Source organism: Mobula birostris, chromosome 2 (genome assembly GCF_030028105.1).
Source record: "Mobula birostris isolate sMobBir1 chromosome 2, sMobBir1.hap1, whole genome shotgun sequence".
NCBI classification, from domain to species: Eukaryota; Metazoa; Chordata; class Chondrichthyes; order Myliobatiformes; family Myliobatidae; genus Mobula; species Mobula birostris.
The window spans coordinates 7043306-7059250 of record NC_092371.1 but is presented as its reverse complement, the minus strand read 5'-3'; the positions used below and the strand labels follow the sequence as shown (position 1 = coordinate 7059250).

The window sequence follows — 15945 nt, the reverse complement described above, 5'->3', positions numbered from 1 at the left end:
TTGTAAATATTGTATAGCACCGACATTTGTAATAAAGAATTTTGTTAAAAAAAAAAAAAAAAAAAAAAAAAAAAAAGGGGTCAGACACAGAGTGAAGCTCCCCCTACACCGTCCATTACACACTCCTGGGGTCAGACAGAGCGAAGCTCCCTCTACACTGTCCCATCACACACTCCTGGGGTCAGACAGAGTGAAGCTGCCTCTACACCGTCCCATCACACACTCCCGGGGTCAGACACAGAGTGAAGCTGCCTCTACACCGTCCCATCACACACTCCCGGGGTCAGACACAGAGTGAAGCTCCCCCTACACCGTCCATTACACACTCCTGGGGTCAGACAGAGCGAAGCTCCCTCTACACTGTCCCATCACACACTCCTGGGGTCAGACAGAGTGAAGCTGCCTCTACACTGTCCCATCACATACTTCTGGGGTCAGACAGAGTGAAGCTGCCTCTACACTGCTCCATCACACACACCCTCTCCACTGTCCTTCAAACTAACTGCTGTGTTGAAGAGGGATCAGTAGGATATCCATCTGTGAGGAAACTGCTACCTTGCTTCTACAAGACCTCGAATTGTTAGGGAATTTTCTCAAAACAAACCCAGCTGCACAATAAAAGTGTGAGACACCCCTTGCAGTACCAAAAGCTCAGTACTTAGAATGCCGCACTAAATCCATTCAGTTTATAGACAACAACTCAGCATGGACAGCCAACCACTGAAAGGGAACATCTAAACAACTCAGTGTGGTGTTAATTGAGCCTTGGTCTGAATGGCTGGCAGAGTAAACTGAACAGACTGGGACATAAAGAGTGACAAGCTGGCAGCTTGTTTGAGCCAGAGTCCAGCAATTCTTGGCATTATCCATTGCCAGGAACTAATGTGTGGCACACGGGCTGTCTGTGCTGCAAGGAGATGAGGGACTTCCAGCTGTTTCCCCACCTGAGCTGAGCACGTTGCCTTGCCACAGATGCTGTTGGGCCAGGATCACCAAAGATGACATGGTGGCATAGCCGTTAGCACAACACTTTCCAGCTTGGGGCATTGGGAGTTTGTGCATTCTTCCCATGAATGCTTGTGCTTTTTCAAGATGTCCTGCTTCCTTTCCACATTGCAAAGACGTACGGTCAGTAGGTTAATTGGTCATTGTAAATTGTAGTGTGATTAGGCTGGGGTTAAATAGGTGTGCTGCTGGGCGGTTCAGCTTGCTGGGCCGAAAGGACCTATTCTGTGTCATATCGCTAAATAAATAAAGTACATTCAGACAGCCCAACAGCAGAACAGAGCTCAAATGATGGCCAGCCAAGACTTGCTACGGAGTTTCCTCTAATGTACTATTATTACTATGGGCAGTACGGTATTGTAGCAGTTAACGACTGCAATGGGGTTCAATTCCCACTACTGTCTGTAAGGAATTTGTGTTCTCCCCATGACCATGTGGGTTTCCTCCAGCAGCTCTGGTATCCTCCCACATTCCAAAGACGGACGGGTTAAGGGTTAGTAAGTTGTGGGCATGCTATCTTGGTACTGGAAGCCTGGGCTACTCTTAGCACATGCTCAGATTGTGTTGGTCTTTGACGCACACGGCGCATTTCACTGTGTGTTTCAACGCTGCAATGTACTTGTGACAAATAAAGTTAGTCTCTTTAGAAGCAAGCACATGATGTATGTTCAGCCTATAGCACACAAGCAGCCAGTCATAGAGACAAACACGTAGCACGGAAACAAGTCCTTTCAGTCCAACTGTTCCATGCCAACTAAGTTGCCCACATAAGCCCATCCTTTTAGCATGCTTCCTATCCACGTACCTGTCCAAGTGGCTTCTAAATGATATTACTGTACCTGTCTCAACCACTTCCTCCGGCAGCTCATTTCACATACACACCACCCTCTGTATGAAAGAGCTGTGTCTGAAGTCCCATTTAAATCTTTCCCTTCTCATCTCTTCCATAAGAACCAGGAGCAGAATCGGGCCATTTGGCCCACTGAGTCAGCTCCACCATTAGTTGATGGTTGATTTTTTTTTTCTCAGCCCCATTCCCCCATCTTCTCCCCATAACCCATCAAGAATCATGAACTTATCAATCCCTGCCTTAAATACATCAAGTGACCTGGCCTCCACTGCTTCCCATGATAATGAATTCCACAGGTTCATCACCCTCTGGCTGGAGAAATTCCCCCTCATCTCAGTTCTAAAGGGCCGTCCCTCTATTCTGATGAACCCACCAACCACACACACTGTTGGGATGTGGGAGGGAACTGGAGAATTGTGGGGAAACCCATGTGGTCACAGGAAGAGTGAGTAAATTGGACACACATGCAACGCCAGAGGTCGGTATTGACACAAACACACACGCGCAATGAGGGAAGATGGGACTGACACACACACACGTGCACGCAAAATGCCATGTCTCTGGAGCCATGAGGTAGTGTCTCTATCCACTGCGCCATCAGGCCTTTGAAGCTCTTTGGCCCACAGAATGTGTGTGCTCAGAATTTAGGTGCACTGGGAGTGAGGAAGACTGCATGGATCAGGCACAGGGAGTTTGTCACTGGTGAGAGTAATGCCAGAATTTACTGCTCATCCCACCGGAGTCTGAACTGCAGAGGAAATTAGGAGTCAACCACTGTGATAGACCAGAAGTCACAATTACGGTCAGAATAGCTGAGGACGGAGGATTTCTTTCCCCATGGCACGCTCAACTTTATTGTTTGAGTTTTATTCCAGATTTACATAATTGAATTTGAAAGTACCAGCTACTTTGCTAGGATTTCAGTTAAACTGGAAAGACTGCAGAACAGAATTGTAATGATTTTGCCAGGACCTCTCTTTGCCTGAGTTACAGGGAGAGGTTGGGCAGGTTAGGACTTTATTCCAGGGTATGTAGAAGACTGAGGAGTGACCTTATAGGTGTATAAAATCAATAGCTAAATAGAAGGAATGCACACAGCCTTTTCTCCCCAGGGTTGGGGAGCTTTAAACTAGACGGCACAGATTTAAGGTGAGAGGGCAGAGATTTAATAAGAACCAGAGGGGAAACTTCTTCACCCAGAGGCGGTCAGTATATGGAATGAATGACTAGAGGAAATGATTATGGCGCGTGCAATAATTATTTCTAAGAGACAGTTGGACAGGTACACGGAGACGCAAGAGATGCTGGAAATCAAAAGCAACACACAAAAGGCTGGAGAAACTCAGCGGGTCAGGCAGCATCTGTGGAAAAAAATGGACAGTCAATGTTTCAGGTTGAAACCCCTCACCACGACCCTCTCCACCTTTTTATAATGGCTGCCTCCCCTCTTTGTTTCCAGTCCCAATGAAGGGTGTTGACTCGCAACATTGACTGGCCGTTTCCCTCCACAGATTCTGCCTGACACACTGAATTCTTCCAGCTTAGTCTGTGTTGGACAGGTTCATGGATAAGAAAGGTTTGTAGGGATATAGGTCAAATCTTGATGGGGCATCTTGGTCAGGATGGGCAGGATGGGCTGAAAGGCCTGCTTCTTTGCTGTATGACTTTGAGACTCATCGCCATGATCTGACATGGAACACAACTCGTGCAAAGACACCCCAACCTGATGCGCCCTGACATTACCTGTCATGCGGGGTCACGAGCTTGGGTGGGTTCTTCAGGTACTGCTTGAAGCGCAGCTCGAAGGCCTGTCCAATGGTGCTGATCACGTCCTGCGCCAGACCGTCCGAGCACTCGAGGATGTGGCAGGCTGCAAGGGAGATGAAGAGTTAACAGAGCAGTCACCGGAGAAAGGAGTACGGGTGCTGAAGGGTGTTGGAATGGGTGTAGAACTGTTACCTTGTACTTTTTGTGTAGCTTGACCTTCCTGTGCTTGCTTGTATTTTTATATAATCACCTATATATGTGTAATTATTCAGTGAATTTTCCAGTAATTGCACTACAGCTGCTTCTGTACTTTTCTAGAAACCTCCTAGTTTTCAGCAGTAGGTGTCAAGCCAATTGAATTTAGTTATTCATAAGTTAATTGTTATCGCTGGAATTTTTGTTATCTCTGGTGCGAATATGAGACGACCACAACTTCTTTTCTTTAATCTCTCAGCTCCTCTTTCTTGTGCAATCTTTGGTATTGCAACACTTAATAAACTAACTGTAAGTAATAAGTTTTATGCCTCATCCTCAACTTCTGAACAACCTAGGATCGCAAAAGTATCAGGATCCAATAAGGAAGAGTAGATGGGGGATGTACCTCTTTGATTCACAGGGTCTTTGGCAACATAAGCGACATACTCGACAGTGTCCTGCAAAGGGGAACAAGGAGACCAGGGTTACAACACTGTCCGCGAGCAGCCAAGGAATCCTTACATTGACTCCAGTCACAGAGATATACAGTAGGGAATGTCTTTGGAAACCTTGGTTTGGTCACGACTTCCGGCACTGTGGGTGTCTGCGTGTGTTTCTCCCTGTGATTACAAGGGCTTCCCTGGGTGCTCAGTTTCCAACCACACGCGGCTGGGAGTTGGCATGCACTCGGTGGCCTGAAGGGCCTCAGTGCAACTAAACCAAATGGAGCAGCTTACTTGAAGGGCTGAATGGACTCCTGGCTCTTTCAGGTGAGTACCATTTTTCCACTCTAGTTTCCCTGCTTCTCATCAGCTTCCATCCACACCAGCCATTAGATCCCCACAACCACTTCCAAAGAAAGTGAGTACCACGTGCCAACCACAAGCTCTCGGGTCACGGACGTGCTGGGAAAGGATAAGCACAACTGACAGTGTACATACTTACTGGGTCCCCTCCTGAGGCAAAGGATATGGACTGCATGTGGTGGTTAGCAATTATCTGCAAGACAAAGACATTTCTGTCAGTGTTGGTGACAAAGAAACCATACAACCGGTTTAAAATTACACCAAAAGCGGAGGCTGCTGAGGCAACACACACAAAACTCAGCAGGTCAGGCAGTGTCTATGCAGGGAGTTGAAAAGACAGCCATTTGGGCTGACACTCTTCATTAGGCTGCATCCCCGCTGAGGTAACGATGCCTGCCCAGCCACTAATAGTGGGGTTTGTTGCGTTACAGAGCACTGGACCCAGCAAGGATCTGTAACACACACAAAATGCTGGAGGAACTCAGCAATTCAGGCAGCACCTGTGGAGCAAGTGAACAGTTGAGGTTTCAGGCTGAGATCCCACATCAGAAGTGGAAAGGAAGGGGGCAGAGGTCAGGACATGCTAGGCAGGTGAGAGCTGAGACCAGGCGAGGGGAGTGGTGTGTGGGTGGGAGAGGAAATGAAGTATTATTCTGGTAGAGGAAGGCTGGGGGGCGGGGGGGAAGGGAAGGCGAAACAGGTAAGGAAGGGAGGGAGGAGGCTGGAGGTAGGGGAGGAAAGGAGGTGGGGTAGATGGGTAGTTGTGGGGGTTGGAGGGTAGGGGAGGAAGGGGCGTGGGCAGGTGGTTAGGGAGAGGGTGGGGGTAGGGGAGGGAAGAGGGTGGGTAGGTAGGTAGGTAAGGAGTTGGAGGGTAGGGGAGGGAAGAGGGTGGGGAGAGGATTGGGGAGTAGAGGAGGAAAGAGGGTGGGTAGGTGGGTAGGGAAGGGCTGGGAGGGTAGGGGAGGGAAGGGGTGGGTAGGTGGGTAGGGAAGGGGTTGTAGGGGAGGGGAGGAAAGGGGGTGGGTAGGTGGGAGGGAGGAGGTTAGCGGGTTAAGGGCAAAGGGTTGGGTAGGTGGGCTGGGAGTAGAGAGAGGGATGGGGTAAGTGGTTAGAGACAAAGGAGGAGGGGGGGGTGAGCACTCATAAAGAGAGAGAGGGAGAAATAACACACACACGCACAGAGGGACAGACAGTACCACAGTCGCAAAGACACACATAGCATAAGAAGTGGCCCCACCCCAACCCCTTCTCAGTTCTTTCCTTCCATATCCCCTTGCCCCCTGTCCTACCCCCATCCCTCCATATCCTCTGCCTGCCCTCCCTCTGTGAATTTTCTTGCATCACCATACACCCACGTCTTCCCTCCACCCACGCACCTGTCACCGATAGCACACCCCTACCCGCGTCACAGCTGGGGACGGGCCCCGTACCTGCTTGCAGTCAGGTGCCATGAGGTTGAGGCTGCTGGTGGAGATGGTGAGGGTGATGGGCAGCCCAGCGAACTGCAGGTTGCTCTTGCCCAGGATAGCTGACAGGGACCGGCTGCAGGGCTGTCAGATGCAAGGGACAGGTGGTCAGTGTAAACGTGGCAAGCTAGCTCATAATGGCAAAAATCAGAATCAGGCTTATTGTCACTGAAATTAGTCGCTAAACTCGTCGTTTTGTAGTAACAATGACTACAAGTTACAGTAAAATAAATAAATTCTGCTAAATCAGAATAGCGGGGTAGTGTTCACAGTCCATTCAGAAAGCTGATGGTCGAGTGGGCGAAGCTGTTCAAGTGTGGGTCCTCTCCCTGACGGCAGTAACGAGAAGAGGGAATGGCTACGCCCTGGATGGTTAGGTCCTTCTTGATGATGCCACCTCTTTGAGGCATCACTCTTGAAGATGTTCTCAATCTGCGGCGAGGGTTGTGCCTGTGATGGAATTTGCTAAATCTACGACCTTCTGCAATCTCCTGTGTTCCTGTGCATTGGAGCCTCCACACCAGAAGTGAATACAACCAGTTAGAATGCTGTCCCTTTGGGGCATTCCAAATCTCCACAATCTCCTAATGAAGTATAGCCACTGATGTGCCTTCTTCATGATGGTATCAATGTGCTGGGCCCAGGATAGACCTTCTGAGATGTTGATGTCCTGGAACTAGAACTTGCTCACCCTTTCGACTGCTGACCCCTCAATGAAGACTGGTGTCTGTTCCTTTGATTCCCCTTTTCTGAAGTTCACAATCAGATCCCTGGTCTAATATCAGCACATATTCACACTCACCCCCTCTGAGTTCTTTAGCAGCCAGAGCTTTGTCAGGCTTTGGAAGGACGCTCTATTCCCTAGTAGATGTTGGAAACAGAGAGAAAAAAAATTGCAGAAGGAAGATCCTACACACACAACTGTGCAGCTAAGCACAGCTCCAAAGCCATCTTCAAAGCTTCTGCTGACACCATTGATGTGGGATAAATCACAGGCATAATGAGATGTACTGTTGAAAGAACCCTGACTGGTTGCATCATGGTCTAGTATGCGCAGAGATACAAGAAGCTGCAGAGAATAGTGGACCTCATTGGAACATCCCTTCCCACCATCAGCAGGCACCCCGCAAGAACACAACACCCATTAACAAAGACTGAGCCATGCTATCATCTCGTAGCTACCATCAGACAGGAAGTACAGAAACCTGAAGTTCCACACCACCAGATGCAGGAACACCTACTTCCCTTCAACCATTCGCTTCTTGAACCAACCATCATAACCTAAATCACTATCTTGGGTCAGAAACACAATGGCAACTTTACATTAAAATTAAATTCTAAAACTGTTTATTTTTTCTTTAGCAATACAGTGCAGAATAGACCCTTCGAGCCACACCACCCAGCAACCCTTGACAACCTCAATATAACCCTAACCTAATTGCAAATCAATTTACAATGACCAATTAACCTGCCTGGTACGTCTTTGGACTGAGAAAGGAAACTGGAGCACATGGGCAAAGCCCACACACTCCATGGGAAGGACGTATCCCAACTCCAATGTCCGGAGATGTAACAGCTGTTATGCTACTGTACACCTATTTTTTGTTGTAATTGTATTCTTTATGAAAGTTGTGTATAATTTATGTATAATTAATGTTTTCTTGAGAATGGTGTTTATCTGATGCTGTTTGCCCGTGATGCTGCTGCAGTAAATTTCTAATTGCACTTGTTCACACATGGAATTGTGCAAGTGACAATAAATTTTAAGTTTGACATGAGTGATAATACTTGTATGAAACTTACACTGGCCATTAGTGTGGTTTGGCACCGCACCCTCTCACGAACTATCAGGTCAGCAGAAAAGGTAATCTGTCCCATTTCGCGTTGAGACCAGACAGTAGAGATGCTTACCGTGAAGAAGGGAGGGGGAGAGGAGAGACAGTGGGTTATAGGTGTTAGGTGTGTTCAGGTATGTTGGGATGAGGGGCAGATGGAGGTGAGTGAGTGTGTGTGTGTGTGTGTGGGGGGGGGGGAAGTTTTGATAAGTGGATGATAAGTGAAGACAATGAAGACCTGCAAATAATGGAATCTGTTAAAGAAGGTTGATTGGTTGATGTGGAATTAGGTAAGGGAAGTAGGGAGGTGGAAGAAGTAGAGAGGAGGAGACCCAGTGGGAGGACCGTGTGGGTGAATGGGTAGATGGAGTAAATAAGGGAGAGAAAAGAAACAGAGTTACTGGGAGCTGATGGGGGCAGGGGGGTGGGTTGGAAAGTACAGTTTGCGTGGGATGACCCGAGTACATCAGAATGGGAAAGATACGGATAGAGAGGGAGCTGGCTACTTGAAATTTGAGGAATCAGATAGCTGCTGGGTATTGTTTTGAAGCACTGAGAGAGAAATCATTGGGTTTGGATGGTTAACCATGATGTTAAATTTCAGAGCAAACTAGAGACAAAAGTGCCTCTCGAAGTTGCCTACCTTTCTGTGTTTAGGAGGTTCCTGGTAAAATCTGACCATGGGGCCACAGGAGGGAATGTCAGAAACAGAATCAGAATAAGGTCTATTATCACTGACATGTCATGAAATGTGTTATTTTGTGGCAGTACAGTGAAATACACAATATATATATGTATATACAGTACATTTCATTGTAATCTATAGAATATTTATAGTAATTAAATAAGCAGTGCAAAAAGAGAACAAAAATAGTGAGGTAGTGTTCATGGGTTCATTCATAAATCTGATGGCAAAGGGGTAAAAGCTGTCCCTAAAATGTTGAGGGAATCCACAGTTTGTTGGGAGAGGGAGAGCTCAGGGACAGCAGAGGGGTTCAGAGACTTGGAGCGAATTCCAGAGTTCGAGGCAGCTGAATCAAAACCAGAATTAGGTTTAATATCGCTGCAAAATGTTGTGAACTTTGTTGCTATGTATTGCAATTTAGTGCTGCCGCAAAACAATAAAAGCTATAAATTACAATAATAAGTCTATATCGAGGCCCTACATTGGTCAGGGTTGACCATGGATCTTGCTGTCTACGTGATACACAAGCCAGGGCAGTACAATACAGTTGCCCACGTAGCAGGCTCCCACTCTCCACACTGCTGATGAATCCAAAGGAAAGGTACAAACAGGTACAGTTGCAGGAGTTACCAGTCAACATTGAACTCAATGTAGGACTGCTTTAGGGACTCCAGCTCTGGATTTTTCCTTGGGATTTACTCCTGAAGGCTTCCCCATGAACGGATATGTAAGGCAGTGAAGGTTTGACATCAAAGTTTTCCTGAGATGAGTCGCCAAACATGGCTGATAAGCCCCATCTGCCCCAGGTAACTGTTTTAAGGCGCCAGTAACTTGCCTTTGCCCCTTCTCCTGTCAGTAGCAGTTCTGCCAGGCTTAGTCACTAAGCCACATGTAAAGGCCAGGAGTTGGACTTGGTTGTCATAGGCTATTTGAGATGCACGCCATTGGGAGCATTTAATAGGTAGTAGGCGTTTATCCCCAACTCCACCCAGTCTATCTGATGGCAGAGGTTAAGAAGCTGTTCCTGAAACGTTGAGCGCATTTGTCTTCTGGCTCTCATACCTCATCCTTGATGGTAACAATGAGAAGACAGCATGCCTGAGTGATAGGGACCCATAATGATGGATGCTGCCTTTTTGAGGCATTGCCTTTGAAGGTGTTCTGGATGCTGGGGAGACTAGTGCCCATAATGGAGTTGGCTGAGTTTACAACTTTCTGTGGCTTTTTCTGATCCTGTGCAGTGGCCCCTCCACACCAGACAGTGATGCAACTAGTTAGAATGCTCTCCACAGTACATCTGTGGAAATTGGCGAGTGTCTTTGGTGACACACCAATCCCCTTCAAACCTCTATTGCAATATAATCAATGACACACTTCATTGTAACTGTATCAGTATGTTGGGCCCAGGATAGATCCTCAGAGGTGTTGGCACCCAGGAACATGAAACTGCTCACCCCTTTTACTTCTGAACCCTTGATGAGGACTGGCGTGTGATCCCTTGACTTTCTCTTCCTGGGTCACAATCAATTCTTTGGTTTTACTGACATTGAGTACAAGATTGTTGATGTGATAACACTCAACTAGCTGATTTATCTCCTCCTCATCACCATCTGAAATCTTGCCAACGAATTCTGTCATTGGCAAATTTATAAATGATATTTGAGCTGTGCCAAGCCATGCAATTATGAACGTAGAGAATGTAGAGCAGTGGGCTAAGCACACATCCTTGAGGTGTTCTGGTGTTGATCGTCAGCAAGGAGGAGGTGGTATTTCTGATCCACACTGACTGTGGTCTCCCAGAAGTCAGAATCCACTTACAGAGGGAAGTACAGAGGTCCAAGTTTTGGAACTTGTTGATTAGAACTGATGGTTTGACTGTGTTGAATGCTGATCTGTAATCAATAAACAACAGCCTGATGTAGGTTGGCTATTGTCCAGGTGATCCAAAGCCAAGCGGAATTCACAATAGACCTATTGTGGCAATAGACAAATTGCAGCAAGTACAGGTCCTTGTCTAGGCAGTTGTTGATTCTAGCCATGACCAACCTCTCAAAGCATTTCATCACAGTAGATGTGAGTGACAATGGACGAAAGTTGTTAAGCAACTCACTCTGCTCTTCTTGGGCTCTAGTATGACTGTCGTCCTTTTGAAACAGGTAGGAACCTCTGAACTCAGCAGTGAGCTAGAAGATGTCCTTGAACACTCACGCTAGTTGGTTGACATAGATTTTCAGAGCCCTACCAGCTACACCACTAGGGCCTGATGCATTGCGAAGGTTCACCTTCTTGAAAGATGTTCTGTCATCGGCCTCCAAGACAAAGATCACGGGATCACCAGACGCTTCAGGGATTTGCGCAGGTTAATTTTTATTCTGGGGTGGCGGGGTGGACATACGTCTCTAACAAAGGAGGAGGAACACACTTCTTCTCTCTGTTGGACTCCAAGTCACCCTTGTGCAGGGTATAGCACTGTTTAGCTCCCGAATCAGGGTCATGTGAAGCCAAGGGAGCAGGTGATGGATGGCCGTACGAGCACATCACTGAGTCCAGGCAGACAACTTCCGAGGCATATCGATAATGGCTGAGGTCACCCGTCTCGTAAAGACACTGCCCAGAAAGCAGCGCTTATGCAGAGAAAAATTTGCCAAGAACAGTCATGGTCTTGGAAAGTCCATGTTCGCCCATTTCATATGACACAGCACAATGAATGAATGAGTTTTCAAAGCGTACATAAAAGGTGTTGAGCTCACCTAGGCGTGAAGCATCACAGCCATTCATGATGTGGGAAGTATAGGCCTGCAAACCCTGCCAGAGCTGACATATATTCGATTCCGTCTCCAACCTCAATCGGAATTGTTTTTTCACCCTTAATATAGTCTTTGCAGGTTATACCTGGACTTCTTGTCTATTCCTGGATCACTGGTCTTGATTGCCACAGATCCAGCCTACAGTAGGCTACAAATCTCCTGGTTCATCATGGCTTTTGGTTTGGGTTATGTCCAGTACGTCCTTGAAGGCGCATTCTCTTCCGCACAGATCTTGATCAAGTCCGTGACAACTGTGGCGTATTCATTTGGACTCAAAGATGAACCCCTGAATATTGTCTGGTCCACCCTTGACCATACCCTTTTGGTCTCTGCCTATATGCTAGGAGTAGAAATACAGGCATTTGATTGTACTTTCCAAAGTATGGGCATGGGATGGCTTGGTAAGCGTTCTTCATGGTGGTATAACAGTGGTCAAGTACGTTCGCTCCTCTGATTCCACAGGTGATATGTTGGAGTAGTTGTTCAGTGACTTTTTTCCAGCTGACCTGGTTGAAATCTTTCGCATCAGGCATCAGGGTGCACAATTTCGTGCCTGATGATTACGTTGCTCGGCTCCTCCAGAAAGTACGGATATCAGTGGCGGAGTGCGTGGAATTGGTGGTAGCAAGACTATACTTGAACCTCCCCAACGTTCCAAACCCTTCTGGTCTACTCTGAGCATTACGGTAGCTCTCTGCCACATCCTGTCCCAATCCTAATGGAATTCTCACCATCGCTCCATCTTCTGCCAGCTCAATAAATGTCATGGCTTTAGTGCTGCAAGAGTCCATTAAACGTCACCAAGATGAAATATTCAGAAAAATCAATCCAATTAAGTATTGATAGCACAAACTGGAATTACGTATAAATGCTTTTAGCAGCTGCTCTGGCCCAGGCAGGTTAATTCATTCAGAGTGAGGTCCGAGACAGGGAGATGCTGAGACAGCAGCTGATAAACAGGCAGAACATCTTCATAATTGACCTACTATTTAAAAAAAAACAAGCTGTTTGACCCGCATGGGCTGTGCTGACCCACAACCCGTGGAGGTTCCCAATCCTAGTTTACCTTGATCAGAGCATAAGCAGCTCACAACAAGAAAGGACTCACTCCTCTCACCTGAAAGCCATTCCCTCTCTCATTAACTCTCCTACCTTGGAGCTAATTAGCCCACTGCCTCCACACAATCATTGGCATGTGGGAGGGAGCCAGAGCAGGAACATACATACACCATAGAACGTTACAGCACAGGTCCTGTGGCCCATGATGTTGTGCTAAACTTTTAACTTACTCTAAGATAAATCTAATCCTTCCCTCCTACATAGCCCTCCCATTTTTCTATCATCCATGTGCCTATCTAAAAGCATATGGGGGAAATCCAAGTGGTCACAGTGGGGATGTGCAGACCGTGCATACACATACACACATGCCAGATGCCAAGATCAAACCAGGGACTCTGGAACTACACTACCCTCAAGGTTGGCCTCCTCCCACCTGACTCCATCTGCCCCACTTTTTTTTCCTCTCCTCCCTTGCTTTCTTGTCTTTCTCTACCACCAGCTGCTGTCTCATGACTCTGCCTCTCACTCTCCTCCACCAGCTCCATTTGCCTCACCTTGTCACCCCTCATCTGGCTCCACATTCCTCCCCATTACCTCTCACACTGGCCATATCCCCTCAACATGCTTGGTCCTCAAAGTGACCTTCATTAGTTCAAGAGCTGCGAGTTAACATTGCAGCTCTATAGAACCACGGTTAGACTGCACTTGGAATATTGTGTTCAGTTCTGGTCATCTCTTTATAGAGAGGGTGCAGAGGAGATTTGCCAGCATGCTGCCTAGATTAGAGAGCATGTCTTAAGGACAGGTTGAGCAAGATGGGGGCTTTCTCTTTGGGGCGAAGGAGGATGACAGGCAACTTGAAAGTGGTATGGAAGCCATAGAAAGGGTGCAGAGGAGATTTACAAGGATGTTGCCTGGATTGGGGAGCAGTGAACTCGGCCTTTTCTCCTTGGAGCGATGGAGTATGAGAGGTAGCCTGAGAGAGGTGTATAAGATGATGAGAGGCATTGATCATGTGGATAGTCAAGAGGCTTTTCCCCAGGGCTGAAATGATTGCCACAAGAAAACACAGGTTTAAGGTGCTGGGGAGTAGGTACAGGGGAGATGTCAGGGGTAAGTTTTTTACTCAGAGAGTGGTGAGTACGTGGAATGGGCTGCCGGCAACAGTTGTGGAGGCGGATACGATAGGGTCTTTTAAGAGACTTTTAGATAGGTACGTGAAGCTTAGTAAAATAGGGGGTTATAGGTAAGCCTAGTAATTTCTAAGGTAGGGACATGTTCGGCACAACTCTGTGGGCCAAAGGGCCTGCATTGTGCTTAGGTTTTTGATGTTTCTATGTTCCTGTGGTTGTTAACGTGGTAAGAGGCATTGATAGAGTGAATAGCCAGCGCCTTTTTCCCATGATAGAAATGGCAAGTACCTCAGGACATTAGGTAATTGGAGGAAAGTATTAGGGTGATGTCAGAGGCGAGCTTTTTTTTTCCACACGGAGAGTGGTGGGTATGTGGAACACATTGCCAGGAATGGTGGTAGAGTCAGGTACATTAGGGACATTTAAAAGATTTTTAGATAGGCACACAGATGACAGAAAAATCCAAGGGCTATGTGGGAGGGAAGGGTTAGATAGGTCATGTAGTAGTTTAAAAGGCCAGCATAACACAAGGCCAAGGATCTGTACTGTTCTAGGCTCTGACCATTCCTCTCCCTCGCTAGATGTTAAGCTCCCCCAGCTGACAGATTCAGGTATCCTGTGTCTCCAGGAATGAGAGTCCTGTGGAAGGTGAAATAGAGTCGGCTTTCCAACACTGCTCAGAATGCTGACTCTGTTTCCCCTTCCGGTATTTTCTGTAAGGATCTTACATCTCCAGCCTCTCTTGATGTCCCAATGAGGGAGACTGCAGGGAATCTTTCCAAAACTGCATTGGCCCTCCTTGGATTACAAACACCCATCTAACACCTGAGCCAGACTGGCAGGAAGGAAGGGCATGGGTTTGCCAGCTACTGTGGTGCAGTGAGCATCTACTACTGGTTGGGTACGTGGCATTTCCTGTGCTTCCTCTCACTCTCCAGAAGAAGGCAGTGCCAGTGAACAATATGACCAACAGCAACATCTTCCAGACAGTACACTAAACTACTATCACTTCTCTAACGTCTTTTTCTCTCAAATCTGGTTCTGTTACTGTTGGAGCCTGTGATCTACATGTTGGTGGTGTGTTTTCAGGCTAATTGAGTGATCTGCCACTTCACTGTCTGAGGGGGTTCCATGAGACTTTGAGTGAAATGTGTGCCCTTGAGGCCAAGAAGCCTGGAGAAGGGGCGCGAGCCCATGATCGGCTTCATTTTATCTCATATCTCTTTCTTTCTCTCTCTCTCCCTCCCCTCCCGAAGGAAAGTCCCTGCATTTGAATGGTCTCTCTCCCTTGATGTTGTTGGAGGATGTTGTCGGATCTCTGGGTCTTGGGCAAGGTTTAACGGATGCAGTTTGTGGATTAACTCTATAGTTCACGTTACGATGCGCTTCTGCTTGCTCCTTTGTTTTGGGTGATTTTGATTGGGGCGGCCTGCAGGTAACGAGCCCTGAGCTGAACTGAATATGCCTGGACTCTTTCCATTTTTTGTTTTGTAGTCTGTGTTTTTCACTTGTTTTTTTTTTGTTGCCGTTTCTGCACGTGGGTGGGGGTGTGATGTTTTTCTTTGAATCAGTTCCATGGTTTTCTTTGTTTCGTGGCTGTCTGTGGGGAAGATGAACCTCAGAGTTGTATACTGCATACTTTGATGACAAATATACTTTGAATCTTTGGCGATGCAGCTATTGAGGGGCTGTGCAGGGCTGGGAGTGTTGAGCAACTCTCCCTCACTCAGTGAAGCTGGCTGGCAGCTGCTCGCTCCTCTCTACACACACCAATATTGTTCATTTCCAACCAGTGGAACAGTTTGGGATTATAAATAGTTAGAACATAGAACAGAACAGCACCATTCCAGGCCCTTCAGCCCACCATGTTGTGCCAAACTAATTAAACTAATAATTAAATGCTAATTTAACTAATCTCTTCTGCTTATACAATGTTCATAGCCCTCCATTTTCTGCATACTCCTGTGCTAAGAGCCTCTTAAATACCTCCATCACCTCCAATACCACTCAATGGACATCCCAGACACCCACCGTTCTCGGTGTAAAAAATTTTCCCATCACATCTTCTTTGAACCTACCCCTCTCCCCTTAAATGGGTGAGCTCTAGTATTAGACAGTTTGATCCTGAGATGGAGACTTAGATCCCATTGGCTATTATTAAATTGTTTTGAAATCCAAAGATAACCAGTTTCCAATTTCTCTACTCTATTGATGCCTCTCATAATATTCTATCAGTTCTGCTCTCAGTCTCCGCCACTCCAGAGAAAACAAACCAGGTTTGCCCAATCTTTTCTTAGCACACGTGCCCTCTTATCCAGGCAGCATCCTGATGAAGCT

At 46.9% G+C, this 15945-nt stretch overlaps 1 protein-coding gene across 10 annotated transcripts in view; it reads right to left on the bottom strand.

Annotated features, from left to right (window-relative positions):
* shc1 (SHC (Src homology 2 domain containing) transforming protein 1) overlaps positions 1-15945 on the bottom strand; it is a 121713-nt gene that overhangs the window by 17667 nt on the left and 88101 nt on the right. For all 10 annotated transcript variants that reach the window (XM_072281861.1, XM_072281869.1, XM_072281826.1 and 7 more), the window contains 4 exons: positions 6054-6173; positions 4763-4816; positions 4224-4275; positions 3599-3725 (listed from right to left, as the gene is read on the bottom strand). In XM_072281861.1, coding sequence (XP_072137962.1) covers positions 3599-3725; positions 4224-4275; positions 4763-4816; positions 6054-6173 — 353 coding nt within the window. The remainder of the gene's footprint in view (positions 1-3598; positions 3726-4223; positions 4276-4762; positions 4817-6053; positions 6174-15945) is intronic.